The sequence below is a fragment of the Stegastes partitus genome, unplaced genomic scaffold (assembly GCF_000690725.1).
Source record: "Stegastes partitus isolate 25-593 unplaced genomic scaffold, Stegastes_partitus-1.0.2 Scaffold135, whole genome shotgun sequence".
NCBI lineage: Eukaryota > Metazoa > Chordata > Actinopteri > Pomacentridae > Stegastes > Stegastes partitus.
This window is the reverse complement of record NW_007577866.1, coordinates 673,707-689,136: the sequence shown is the minus strand read 5'-3', so window position 1 is coordinate 689,136 and position 15,430 is coordinate 673,707. Positions and strand designations below refer to the sequence as shown.

The following is a 15,430-nucleotide window of genomic DNA, read 5'->3' as shown; positions in this document are numbered from 1 at the left end:
CAAATACCCTACTGTTTAACATTAAAGTTATGTGAAGTTATACAGTTTTTCATCACTTGATACTTAAACTGAAACAGCATGTTAACCTTACAATAAGCAGTGTCAAACCAGTCAGCTGGTCAAGAAAAATGTGTGCTACTAAACATTGCTTAAATCCACGAAAAAAGTTTTGAATGACATATTTCAATGTTTCCAATGATACAAATATGTCAGGTTAATGTTGGTGAAATGACATCTGGAATGTTTGCATCTGCTGACACATTCATAAAACATAGGGGTTGATTCTGGGAAAGACCGCAGGTTTTAAAATATAAACCAATTATGGAGGGAGAGGTGGTTGGTTGTGTATAGAATAGAATAGAATGGAATCGAATATACTTTATTTATCCCAGACCTGGAATATTATTGAAGGCTTGACTATCACTCTCAGTGTAAACAGACAGATTTAATCCCAACCAGTGACAATAACGATGATCCTAACAACCTTAAAACTACTTAATATAACATTGACATTGAGAATATGGTAGCATTTAGAACAAAGCACCACAACATCTACACACAGGTTCAAATACCTGGACAGCTCTGATGCAGCATCTAGATGAATTCTCATAGTTAAAAGATTTATGGATTCCTTAGGTATGTAATTTTACATGCATACATACTACAAAGATTTTGTTTTGTGTTGTATTGAGCTGTACCTGAGAAACCTGCTCCAATCACAATGTTGCTGTAGGTGGGGTGGCAGTCCAGCACAAAATGACGATCAGGTGTCAGCTGTAAAGACAACAAGATAATAATGAGATAACTGTCTCTAGGAGAAACTGATTTAGTTTCAACCAAGCTGGATTAGAACCTGGCTCCAAACCAGTATAAACTGTTGTTTTCAGACTAAAGAGCTAAGTAGGAACCATCCGGATTTGTTGGCCCATGCCTGTTATTCTACAAAAGCCATGCAACTAGTGCACGTTTATTCCCGAGCACTCCTACGATGTTTCTTCTGCCGCTTAACGGTGAATTCCACAGTTGCAGATAGTCCTTGGAGCTATTTGTGCGGGACTATGCATCCAGTAATGTGGCTTCTGGGGCTGTCTCTGTCAATGTCTGTGTGAAAAATGTGTCTAAAAGTGTGTTTAACGTGATCAAAGAGTCTGTCATAGAATACATAATGACCTTTGACAGAAGACAAAATTTGATCACAATTTTAGAGACAGATGTAATTTTCCTCTCTGTCTTCTTCCAAGAATCACTTTAAACACTTGTTGTCAAGTGAGAAAAGGATTGTCAGGATTTCCAGGGGCATTGGACAAGGTCACTGAAATGATGTTTTCCTACAGCTTCACTATGTGATCGTGGTAAAAGCAGCTTGCTGTGTTGCTTGAGGGCAGAGCGGCTGCACAATCCCCTACCAACACAACACACACAAACACAGCTCTGGATCACTTAAATAGAATCCCTGGAGAATGGCTTTAGATAATAATACCTAGCAGAAAATTACATACACACAGGCAGAAACTTGTTTCTATCTATATATATACGTTGTAGAAATCCATGCTGCAAACGCAAAAATAGACCAGTCTTCTATTTATGTTTTCACACAACTTGTGTGCAACTCATTTACACAGAAATAGGTGATAAACTATATGTAGTCTTTTACAATTAAACTATGGGTACACAGGAAGTGATTACTCTCTATCAAACAGTTTCCAGTTTAGAGTCATGATCCCCTCGTCAGTATTTATTTGCCAGTACCAGCTGAGCTGATGGTTGCTTAGTAACTTTATTCCTTACAGCATTTACTGCTGTAGTTTATTCATCTACCCATATTACACAAACTTGTTGAAAAAGTTAACATTTCATAGCACTGTGCTGTGCCCAAAAACCTCTTGTTTTGCCACAACCTGCGAGCTGTGAACATAAGCTTCTGGTGTAACCAGTAAAATGATCCATTCTGCAGGGAATCTGCTTCCCTAACTTCTTACTTATGTTACGTATTGAGTGCAGCCATAGTGATAGAGTGTGCCTTTGTTCATTTTTCATCCATTTAAGATTTTAAACAGTGATACTGCCAAGACTCTGCATGTCAGAAAATGTATTATTGGATCAAGATCATTTGTTGTTGTGTCTCATATATGAGTGGAAACAGCTTATTTCTTGAAGAAATCTCTAAAAGTGGGAGTAGGGTAAATTATTTTTATTGTTTTTTCCTTTACCTTCTTTATACTTGGATGGATAAGGATGACCACTATGAACACTGTTATGTGTACATATCATAATATCATACCGTATACAGGCAGCTCTCCACCACTGCAGGTTCAGGGACCAGGCCAGGCAAACAGCGATTAATGCAACGCTGGAGGATGTCAATATCGGACCTGTCCTTCTGCTGGTCTCTGTTGTCTGGGTCTGCCGTGCTGCCTGTATGGTAACATACCTGCACACACAACATCAGTGTCAGATCAATTCAATTCAAGCCAATTCAATTCAATTCAATTCAATTCAATTCAATTCAATTCAATTCAATTCAATTCAATCCAATTCAATTCAATTCAATTTTACTTATATAGCGCAATTCACAATATGTCATCTCACAGCACTTAACACAGTTAGGTGAAGACCTTATGAATTTGAACAGAGAACCATCTGAGCAAGTGGTTGACAACAATGGGGAATTGTAATAGGCTGGTAGTTCTATATGAAAAAAAAAAAGCTCGGCCTTTGTGCATACGAAAAATGAAAAGCAGCAACGTCTATATTTTGGTATTTATTGAATCACTGCCGTTTTGCATGCTTTTATTTATATTCTTACAGCAACAATTCTGCATGTATTCATCTTGTATTCAGTAATCCCAAGTTTTTGTACAATTTCTTTGTTTATATTTACCGTCATTTGAATGAAAATAAATCAGAAGACACACAGTCTGATCCCTTTTATGACCAGGGCCTCTGCAAACCTTCATGTGTTCACAAAGGCACTAATATGGAAAAAAATAGAAAGAACTTCTCACTTCCTCAATTTCCTATTGCTTCCAGTAGTACATGCTTATGTTTGTATTTTTTAAAAGATTTTTCATAATCTAAGAATTGAGTATGAATTAAGTAAACATTATGTATGTTAATTATAAAGAAAGTGAAAAGGAAATTATATTAGCTGTGTGTGTTTCATATAGTGTTTTCAGTTCTTAAATTATTCTAAAATATTTAAAGAATCTACACTAACTACTAAAACTTTTTAACCTTAGCAGCTCAATAAAGACATTTACAATGTTTCTCTATTCAATCACACACCAGTGGAAGTGGAGCTGTCTGGATGTGAAGGGGTTGGGAGTGAACTGGCAGCTCTGTGATTAGTGGACAGACTGTTGTACCACCTGAGTCACAGCCACAGCTGCCCTGACTGCAACACTTAAACATGTCACAGTTATAAAGACTATGCTTTTTACATCAAAGTACATACCATTATACCAATATATGTTTTTTTTTCTGTGGTAAGTCTGTCTAATTCGGGGAAACTCTGCTTTCACTATCTGACTTTGAAGATTGTTAAATATCAGCCAATTAAAATCATGACGACGCTAGAAAAAAACTACTCAGCCACAACATTAAAACCAATGACAGGTAACATAGGTCCTGGAAGTTATGGGGATATTACTTTGACACGTACAACCCACCCAAGAAATGCTGCAAACTCCTCAGGCCTTAATCCAATTAAGCTTACATGGGATGAATCAAAACAAGTCCAATTCACAGAGCCCCCACCCTGCAACCCACAGGGCCCAAAGGATCTGCAGTTACTATCTCAGTGCCAGACACTACAGGACACCCTCAGAGGTTTCATGCCATTCCCCAGGGTGTAATAAAATGAGACAGGTGCTTTGAATGTTGTGGCTGGCTGGTGTCCATTTCACACAAGTGTCTAGGGTCAAAAACACACATTAAAATAAAACATGACTTCCTTTGTCCCTGATATTATCTGAAACTGGATCTGACTGACTTTTTTTTTTTTTTTTTTAAATATAATCTTGTTTGCATGTCCATAAAGTGTTTTTATGAGAAAAAACAAACAAACAAAAAACAGTCAACATCATGTATATCTTGGAACTTCAGAGTATCAGCGACTTGTATGATAACTTGCAGGCTGTGGCTGTCCATATCATCATTCTTCTTCAGAATAAGTTTCTGTATCGATCATGTATCAGTCTAGACTATTTCTACAGTGTCTGATCAGAGTCACAGGTGAGCTGGTGTGGTAGAGGTACACTGAATGATGTAGGGGTAAGTGAGGAGAGGGGTGACGAATCCATACGTCCTCGCATTCTAAAAGAAGCAACAGCGTAGAGTTGCATCAATGCATTAGGCGGGAAGGGATTATTCTCAAGGTGTATTCTCAAGGCTTGAAGATGAATTTTTAGGGGTTAATCATCGCCACGTGAGAGACTTGCAAGACTGTGAAGGCGAGGTAAAAAAAACATGTATTATTGAATGAAAGCCTGAATGAAAATAATCAATAAACAACAGTTCTGGTAAACACATTTATATTTTACAGCTGAGTTGTTATCTGAGGGTTCACCTTAACAAAATGAAAAGGTTCACAATCTGATGCAGGCAGGAGGTAACTGCAACTGTTACAGGGGAAAGAAACAGCTAATGCGGTATGTCATTGGTTATCTGGACATTTGCAATTATAAGTGGTGATACTGTTTCTTTGAATACTACTGGAAAATCCTGGTTTTGAGAACACTTTCCAAATGTATCGCAAGTGTCATAAAATGTTAAAAAGCCCACAACACCACACTGTTTAGTCACCTCATCTCATAATGTGATTTTTCTATAGAATTTAAGTTTCAGTAATGGTTGCCTAGATCATGTAGGTTTGATATCATGTATCCACCAAGGATATTGTAGGAGGATTTTGCCTTATTTAGAGTGCTTATAAGTTCCCAGTTTATTAATTTCTATGTCTTATGTATGGGCATGGGAACCCCAAGTGCTTTGTTTTGTTTACTATTCATCAGCTCCTGTCTATGGTTATCATACCACGGGCAGGCTGGAGGGAAGGCTGCAGAAGTATAATCTCATAGCTCTATTTATGCTGCATTGATTGGGTTTATTCAGAAATTAGTTTCATGTAAAAGCCTGCATTAAGGCTGAAAATATATTGCACATGACTATGTTACTTATTTAAGTTCCTATTGCTGACTAGGATCACTGTCATACACACACTCCAAACTTCCAACGCTGCTTTCATGTGCTGCTCTTGTCAGCCACGTCTGACCTCACCAAGAGACTAGAGGCAAAGCGAGGAGCCTCAGAGATTAACAGAACTGCCTTTTCACTTTTTTCTTCAGGATTTTCAGCTTTAGAAAACTACCTGGCAGGTTCAATAAACAAACAGAGAAAAGAAACAGAAAACAAAGTAAACGCAGTATTGTCCTGCTTTATTTTGGCATGTATTTCAGGCTACATTAAATGGGCCCAACATTGGATATACAGTAGCTCTGGTGACTGTGTCTCAGAGTGAATAATGCGACGTGGCATCACCATCTGTCCCCCCCTCCTTCTGTGCATGTGGTCTGCTATTAGACTGTGAGCTCCTGCTGGCTCGCCATAATGCCCAAAATAGAGATGTGCCATCAGATGGCATCAACCCCAGCACATTTTGCACAAATCCTCTGTTTTTCACTGTGGAGCCCATGGTTAACAGTGATGGAAGAAGCACTGAGATCTTTTGCTTCAGCAAAAGTAGCAACTCAAGGAAGCAAACATACTTCCAAAAAAAGCAAGCTTCCACTTTATTCCATAAGAATTGCTTTATTAGAGCTAAACAGAGGAAAAGAGACACTCTGAGAAAAGAAAGAGTCTAGCATTGAAAATTCTACTTGAGGAAATGTACATAAAATCAGGAATTCAAGTATCTGAAGTGCAAGCGCTTATTCTGCACAATGCACGTGTGTCCAACACCATTTCAGAGTGGAAAATTAAGAAGGCCACAAGCAGCGATGATCTATTTTAATCTTAGTCTAAATGCATATTTCTTGATCATGATTCTTTTTCAGTGCTGTTAAACAAAAAACTAAGGACACCTCCAAAGAGGGTCAATATTTTTGTAGACAATGTACTTCAATTATGTTTAAAGATGTTTTTTAAGACTTGATTATTCATCATCTGCTGATGTGAAGAACTTTGTAACATGTTTTAGAATGTGCTACATAAATTAAGTATTATTATTATTACTATTATTATTATTATTATTATTATTATTATTTTACTTTCCTTTTAGTGAGTAGTTACGCCACACAATTGATTGTTGGTCGAGAAACAGCTGAAGTCTTCCAAAAGCAGTTCGACCCAAAATATAAACAAATAGGAAACTAAATGTAGAACGGCAGTAAAAATCTGGACAACGGGAGTAAATGGAGGCTAATCGGCCAGGGAATGTGTTCCACTGCTGGTAACAGCAAGCAAACAAACTGACACAGTAATGTCAGCTAATGCTGGACAGCAAACGAACAGCAGCCAGCTTTAGCTACCACGAGCAAACTGAAATGAGATCCCAAAAACTGAGTCTGTGGCACGAATGAAAATGTAGTGACCTGACTTTGGATACTTTTTACTACTTATTAGTTTAACTTTTCATATTGTGCTTATCGTTTTAGTCACAGGCTACATAAGAGCACCAATATACAGTGTAATGTATATAAATATTCATATCTGTGGTGTAACTTGAATGTTCACCAGCATAAATTGCTCACTGGTTGTGAAAGAACACATGCTTTGGTATTCTGTAAGTCACATTCCTGTATAAGCAGTTCTCTAGTGTGTGTGTGTGTGTGTGTGTGTGTGTGTGTGTGTACTTCTATTTGACAAAAAGCTGTGTTTGCTTCAGTGCGCTAATGTTAAATAATTAAACCGTAGAAGCAACTAGAAAATCTGATGATGAAATTACATTAAAAAGTAAGTGATCATTGATAAAGTCTATTCTGTATTAATGACTTGACTGTTGGAGATGTATGCAGAGAATAAAGTTTCTCTTGTGTAAAATCACACTGGAGGGTCCAGTACCTTCATCAGCCCTGGATATTCATTCGATGGGAGGCCATAGATGTGATCTTTGGACTCCTGACTCTCAGTGAGTATGAAGCAAGGAAAGCGTCGCTTCACATCGTAGGACCCCGGAACCTTCTCCTTCCAGTAGCATACATTGATCTTCACCACCTGCAGTTGTGTAAAGCAGGAAACCATTAGTACCAGCCAAGTCCGAAGAGAACTGGCTTTCACTAAAGGCCTAATGACTGACCATGTGTGTGCAGCACATTAGTTTTAATGCAGAAATCCTTCTTGATTGAAATTCAGATGGCTTAATTTTTCTGACTCTCTCTAGACCATCAACTGACAAAAATAATCTCTCAAAAATCGACAGGAACTGACCTCTGAGATATATGGATGTTCTTTCAAAATGTCATAGCAATGTTGGAAGCTGATGAGAAAGGACTAACCCAAAGATGATAGACATCATTTCATTTTTATTTTTATTTCTTTTTCTTTTTTACCTTTCTAGCTGATCATTAATTTACCTCTGCCAGAAACCCTAACCCTGAATGAATACACACTGGCACAAAATTAGTAGCTTGGCATCAGCACCAATACTTCACACTGACTAAGCCTTAAAATACACACATGCATAACACCACCTACCCCATCCTCCTCTTGTTTTTTTCTGTCCAATAAAAGTGCAATTACAAAAGTAGCTCTGCGGAGGTGAGCTGAGAATTAGGATTTAATGAAATGTACACATGCTTGTACAAATGACATCCATCTGAGGGCAGCAATAATAAGGACGCATTGTTCAGGAGCTTTCAGTGTAATGAACTAACCGGCCGTGCACTCATTCCCAGGGACCATAAAAATTCAGACAGAAGTCCTCCAACGAGCCAATGAGCTTAGGGCCTGTGCTTTTCCACCAGTTCACTGAGGCATGGCATTCCCCAGGCCCCCCAGCCGGCTGCTTGCCTGAATAATGGAATTCCAATATCAACTCCAATTCTCCACTCTAACAGCTGTCTGCTTGTTTTCCCATCACCTTCTCTTTTCAGGCTGTGTGGCATATTGCAAAATGGAAAAGACTGCCTTGCTGACTCAGGCCTCTTAGCTGTTCAAATATGGAGGAGAAAAGCTTTTGTTTCTGCGGTATCTTTATGTGGGCATTTAAAGGGGAGGCAGGACAGGATCCCAGTGGTGAACAGAGACTGGAGCTGGATTCAAGATGAAGCTCAAGCTGTAAGGCAGAGTCTGGTAACATACAGTAGGGTGGAATGTGAAATGTGTGGATGATTCCACTGTGTGCAAACTATGCACACACAAAAACATGCATTCTAAATTTCCCACACATAAACCGGTGCACACCTAAAATAAAATATGAGCAAATGCACCAACTGTGCGTGTAGCCCGTTACAGTTGCGACACGTATTTTGTGAATTTACAAACTTTTTTTTTCAATTTCTTTTATCTATTTTTGTCTGTGTTGAGGCTGGTGACTTTTCCTGAGTTGTACCATCTCTGAACATTCTGTTTGGCAGACGTCTGTTCAGTGATTTTCACTGTGCTGTTGCCACTTTTCAGTGGCGCTGCTGGACAACAACAACGGACATTTGACATCAGAGGAGGACACAGAGGATACAGAATAAGAACAAATAGCAAAAACAAGACAATGTGAGATCACTGGACAATTATGAGGATGAACAAATGGCCCAGGTTATTGGATTCGAGTGTTACGCATGTTGACCAGTCTGTTTATCTATAAACTAAGAAATGGAGCATGGCAATGAAACAGTCAAAATTTGAAGCAATAAACTTTAAAATATTCTATAAGACAACTAACTATTCTGCTTTAAACTTCTTGCATAACTGCAATGCTAGTTAGCAAAATTGTGCTATTGATTATTTAGGCTGAATTGTGGAAAGAAAACCAAAAATCTGTTTGCAACTACAAATTTCACTGCAGAGATCCATTCACCACACTGTAGAGTTGAGCTTTACAGTGTATGCAGTAACCTGATCACATGGTTGAGTGTTTTTAGCTTTTAGTATTGCTAAATGAAGCTTTCGTGTGAGCCCAAAAAGGAAGGACTGCTCTCTCATGTTCTGCCTCCATTCCTCTCGATGTACATGGGCTATTCATGCTGCTCTGTTCTGTTCATAACTTTCATTTTTCTGCACTGTCAAAGTCACCTCATTCTCAATTTCAACATCCCTACTCTTATCCAAAGATGCATCTGCTGAAGTTGTCTGTCTCTTGTGTGGCCCTCCTCTTTCCTATCTCCACCTCATCCTGGCCGTCAAGGTCATCCTAACCAAAGTCTCCAACAGCCATCTGCTGACTGCTCCACCACCATCAGCCACTGTACTCTTCGCTGATGTTGCTTCTCACCAGATTGTGATTGCCAAAATTGCATTTAGCATGCTAATGTTTCTGTTATAAATGTTGCTTTTTACTTGCTACTGATCTCTACTTATTCAAATATATGCTAATCTTTTGAACACCTATACCACCCTAAAATCGTTGCATAAATGTACAGCTATATAAACATGACTACATGTGGGATATCAAGCATTTAAATACCTCAAGTGGTAACTGTAAGCCTGTGTGGGCCAACAGCCTGTTCGCCCAGGGTCCAGCGGTGATCACCAGTCTCTTGGTTCGATAAACACCAGCAGATGTTGACACTGTGACAATAGGGCCAGGCTTGATGTCCGTTACCATCTCATTGTCTCTCAGGACTCCTCCCAACTTCTGAAACTCTGCCTTGGATAAGAGAGTAACAAAATATTTGTCCATGAAAATCCTGAGTGGTTTGACCTCTTAACGTTGCTACACTGTTGATAAGGGTTTCAAAATATAATGACATGGACGGATCAATAATGGCTGCTACAAGGACGACAACAAATGTGTAACGTTCATGGTGTAAAGCTGCTAAAAATGATCAACACTACACTACGTTATTTTTTAAAATTATTTTATCCCATAACACAACTGTTCTTAAAGTTGCATAAAAATGCTAAACACATCAAAATCATGAAGTAACGCATATGGAATTACAAGGGAAGCAGCAAAAGTGTACACAAAGAAACATATTATTTAAATGTTAGCTGCTTCAAAATTGCCTCCTGTTGCTTGATACCAGCTTTGCCCTCTTCATGAGGTCGTCACCTGGAGCTTCTCCAACACTCCCACATGGGAAGCACTTGTTGGCTGCTTTTTCTTTACTCTATGGTCCAACTCTGAACTATATGTTTGGTTGAGATCATTGACTATATATTAAAGATAAAGTAACCCTCACTGATGTCCCCCACAGGTTTCCTCTAGCTCAGTCTGGTGGCTCCATCTATCTATCTGACTTCAAAAACTGGCAAGTGTTGGAGCATGAGGGGAGCTGAGTTGGACCATGCAAACATTTCTGGGCCATGGACTGTCCTACCATCTTCGTTGAGTTTAGGTTGGTGATTGTGGACATCAGGTCATTTGATGCATCTCCACTGCTCTGCTCTTTGGTCAAACAGCCCTCAAGGACCCTGGAAATGTGTTTTGGCTCCTGCTGAAAGCTTGTTGGTCACGAAGCTCAAACCAGACAGGATAACGTATCATTGCAGAATGTTGTGGAGACCATTCTGGGTGAATCTCCAACTGTCACCAGAAAAGCCCTCCTGACACCAGGGCTCCTCCGTCCTCCACAGTTCACCGTGAGAATCACACGAGCAAGTTCACCTTCTCTGAGTTTCACAAAGACACAGTAGCTGGACCCAAGAATCTCACATTAAAGACTAATCCGACCAAAGTCCAGATTTCCGGTGGTCTAATGTTTTCCTTGTGTGTTTTGGTTCAAACAGTTCTCTTTTTCTTCTTGGTTTCAGGAGTGGTTTCTTTGCAGCAGTTCCAGGTCTGATTCACACAGTCTTCTCCCAACAGTTGATGTTCGCATGCGTCTGTTGCTTAAAAGCTGGGAAACACCGATGCTCTAATCTGAGCAACTGTTAATGAGTGATTCCTGAGGCTGCAAACTCTGATTAACTAATTAACTCTCTGCAGCCGAGAAAACTCTTAGTCTTCCTTTCCTGGAGTCGTCATGAGAGCCAGTTTCATCGCAGAGTATAATGAGTTTTCAACTGAACTTGAAGAAACTTTCAAAGTTCTTGACATTTTCGCAACTGACTGACCTTCATGTCTTAAAGTTAATGATGGACTGTTGCCTGTCTCTACTTAGCTGAGAGGTTCTGACCATAATATACATTACGGCAGCTGAAAAGGGCTGTTTGCTGAATACCAACATGACCTGGGCAAAGCACAAGTAATAAGCTCAAACAACAGTTAGGAAAGCAAGAATTTCACAAGGTTCATGAGGTTCAACTGTTAACTAAAAACATTCCAGACGACGACACTATGAAGTTGAATAATATAATGTTAATAGCGTGAAAATTAGTCATCAAGGCAAAGAGTTTGTGGGATGTGGCCCTGCATACGGTAATAAATGTTTGATTTAGAAGAGAGAGAAAATTAGAAGACATTAAGAGAAGTGCCAGACACACACAAATGTATTTATATATACTCTTAAAAGCAAGAGGCAATTACAAAGCCACTGTATTAAAGGAACAAAGCAATAACCTACTAATGTATTTCCCATCTCTTACTTAATGCTTTAATTCATAATTGACTGCTGCTTCACAAAAACGTGACTCAACAATCTGTCCAGTCAACTGAAAGTAGCACCTCACTGAAATAACAAAGCAGTGTTTTGTGCTTGACCTGGCAGCCATGGATGAGTCTGTTCTCCTCCACTGCTTCTTCTCCTTACTGACAGAATGCAGCAATGCAAATTTATTGCTGAAAGATATTCCTAGTATAAGCTATTATTAGATTAGAACGATGGGCATGAAATATGTTAAATTATCCACATCTTTGTATTTTCCACCCATTTTTCTATCTGCTGCTTGTCCATAGAAACAGAAAAGTTTCTTGTTTAATCTTTCATTGCTTCCGCTCTCTGCTCTCAGAGGTTTTTGATGTAGGAATAATGTTCAGAGTTCACTGCAGTGATAAATTCAAAGTCCAGCTTTCTGCCATGAACCCTGGTAGACACACAAAGGTTAATGTATTTTTGTTGACATTACTTCAGGACACTCACTATTTTTCTGCTGCTGAATTACATAATGTTCACAAAAGTTATCTGAAAGGGCAGTGCCTTTTAGCATGTCAAGGGTGTAGATATTGAGAACTTTTATATTCACCATGCACTCTGAATATCTTTGACATTTGAAAATGTGGGCTACAGATCACTGTGGCTGAATAAACTTTCTAGTTCTTAATTAAAGATTAAAGGAAACATACTATTTGTATTCTATTTTTGTAATTCAGGCCATTAGATTTGTCAAATTTCAAACCGCTGCAACATTATTAAACCAAACGGCATAAGAACAGTCAGATGTGACTTCAGTACCTAATGTCCTACACATGGTATCATATCTGTACCTGTACAGCTTTGAGTGCACGGTCAGCATACAGAATTCCAGCTGTTACTTCCACTACTGCTCCGTCTCCCTCAGCCAGTCTGAAATGGGGGATGTGCTGGCTGAAGTTGTCAGGGGTCAGGGTGACCATAGGAACCTTGTTCTTCTGCAGGGTGTTCTTGACTTGTGCGTAATAGTGACTCTTCTCTGGTCCCATAACCAGGAGTCCTGTTTGTCTGTGAGGGGAGAAAGTTAGAGATGAGGGTGGCATCTTGGAAAGAAATGGGTAGACATATGGAAACCGTAACACATCACTGCTGTTTCAGGCTGTTAGTACTACTAAAACAAAGGAAAGCACAACAGGTCAGCATCAAAGGGACTGCAAAGGGACAAACCTCCAATTTAGCTATTTTCTGTATTCCTATTTGTTTGTATAAGCACAGCCTAAATATCTGTAAAATATTTGCTGCTTGAAAAAAACTGCATTTGCCACCCTGATATGATACTAGACAATGGCACCATCCATAGTTCAGCTGCTCCGTGGACTTGTCCTTGCTGAATACCTTTTAGCCGTTAGTTCGGTAAATTGCAGAAACAGTATCGTACTGTGTTCAGTCTATATGTGTAAGATTACCAACAATAACCACATCCTTGTCACAAGTGGCTGTAGCTGGCAAACGTGTTGTCCTGTTAATTTTAACTATAAAGTGGCAAAAATTTTCAAAGATCAAATATATATGTAAAATATGTCACATGATGACATGATGACATGTGTTTTCTAATAGTTTGGGGGCAGTGTGGCAACTGTAGAGCTTTAATATAACAAGGATGTGACATTTTCAGCGTATCTTGCTTCCATATTTTGACACAATGGAAAGTGGGATATGAATTTAAATATCATTTTTTTCTTTGGTTTCCCAATTGTGAAGTAGATCACAATTAAACTAACTTACCTACAACAGTGTGGTTTAGAGATCTGGACATTGTAATGGAAGACACTTTCTACAAAATCAAGGACTTCCAAAACTATTACATGTCATTTTGAATTTCATAAACGTCCTATTCTTTAAATCAGTTCTGGTGTGACCGAATCCTCATGTCTCCCTCTGCCAGAGACCTGGTCTTAAAGCCTGAAAATGAGGAGAAGTCTATAGTCTATGATAACACTGGGCCCAATGTCTGCATGGGGGACCACAAGCCTGTCTTCCTGTCCTTCCGAATAACAGCGGGGGTAGGAAAATCTAATGCAAACAACTAATGCAAGCCAAGCCAGATGTGCTTGCTATGCTGTGGTCAGACTGAACTCTCTAGAAGAAGGTACGAAGTGAAGTGAACCTTAAGTTTAGAATATTTAATCACAGGCACTGAAATAATGTTTTAAAAAAAATAAAATCTGTTAACCTGTTATCCCTCTCTGGACAGAGTTTTTCCACAATCATTTTAGTGCCTCCATGGTTTGCTTGTGCTATTAAAGCTTTAATTAAATCATACTTGAAGAGCAGGGGCACAGTGCTAAAAGGCAGTCCAGGAGGTTCATGGGATTCCACTTGTGAATGCTCTTATTTATTGCACCAATTAATACAGTATGTAAGCAACACATTATATAAGTGATTTCTTGACAACAACCAGACTTTAACTGTTGAAAATAGACCCCAGTATTATACAGAGCAGGTAATATTACCATCATGCAGCTGAATTCAGCTCAGTCATCAACACCAAGGTTCAGCCTCACGCACCCCCATCCCCTTCCCATGCACCCTTGAAAATACTTTTAAACCTGACAAAGGACACTAAGGTGCCAATGTCATTGATGAAAAAACTGCATTCGCTTTTTTTTTTTTGATTTTCTGGGAGCGTTATTAACGTTCATAATTAGATTGTGGATGTCATATGCTGTACTGACACTTCACCAATACTGCACAGCTATTAATTTCTTTCATTAGCGATCGCTTCTCTATTTCTAATCTATATCTCAACTTTTGTGTCAAATTCAATCAAATTAAAGTTAATTAAGATTTATACCTCTCTGAGTTGAACTACTGTCATGTGGTAATTTATTATACGGGTTATTCATTGGAAAAATCAATCAGTGCCTCCCAACCAATTCCTCAGAATCAGCTGATTCTGATCAGTCACCTGATTGATCAGAATCAGGTAATGGAAACGTACCCTGGCTCTATTACCCGTTTTCTAATATTCACTAGAGAAAACTATAAAAAAGTTAATTCTGGGTAAACTTTAAAGGGTCATATCACTATGTGGGAAAGGTCAAAGGTTAAAACAAGTTATGGCTCAACAAAAGGTCTCATTTCTACCTCTATTTTGTTACCAGGCTCATCTTCTGGCTATGATTCCATCTGGGTCAAATTAATTCTTTTATTACAATTTAGTATTTGACCAAACGTGAAACATGGTCACAATGGCCACTATGAGATGGCTGTGAATAATGACCAAAAAAGTATTTTTTTTATGAAAGATTAGATGTTGGAGTGAAGCTGACCTTTGACCTTTTGGATTTAAAATGTCATCACTTTATCATTTAATCCTCTAAGACATTTTGTGTTTAAAGTTTCTGTCTTAATTTGCTTTGTCATAATTAATGGATGAATTCTTAAGCTATGGCCAGAAATGTGACCTTTAACCACCAAATTCTAATTAGTGCATCGATGAGTCCAAGAGAATGTCTGAACCATATTGAAGAAATTCTCTCAAGACTTTTCTGGGATATTGCATTCACAAGAATAGGACAGACAGAAGTAGACTACTCACAATAAGTTAGGGATATTGTTATTTACATGAGTGCTTTTGCTATTTGGTCTGAATTTTAATGAAATAAGTAAAAGTTCCCTTTGATATTACTAATAATGAATGAGAAGAAACACCATTTTCATTAGTTTAATATTTATTACCCCCAAAATTTAAACAATAACAAGGA

General features: G+C 38.6%; 1 protein-coding gene across 1 annotated transcript in view; it reads right to left on the bottom strand.

Moving 5' to 3' along the window:
• The window catches only part of pipox (pipecolic acid oxidase), a 39,990-nt gene that overhangs the window by 12,179 nt on the left and 12,381 nt on the right, over positions 1-15,430 (bottom strand). The window contains exons 3-7 of the mRNA XM_008278857.1: positions 12,518-12,731; positions 9,617-9,799; positions 7,060-7,212; positions 2,282-2,431; positions 699-774 (exon numbers count right to left, since the gene is read on the bottom strand). Of these exons, the coding sequence (XP_008277079.1) occupies positions 699-774; positions 2,282-2,431; positions 7,060-7,212; positions 9,617-9,799; positions 12,518-12,731 (776 nt within the window). The remainder of the gene's footprint in view (positions 1-698; positions 775-2,281; positions 2,432-7,059; positions 7,213-9,616; positions 9,800-12,517; positions 12,732-15,430) is intronic.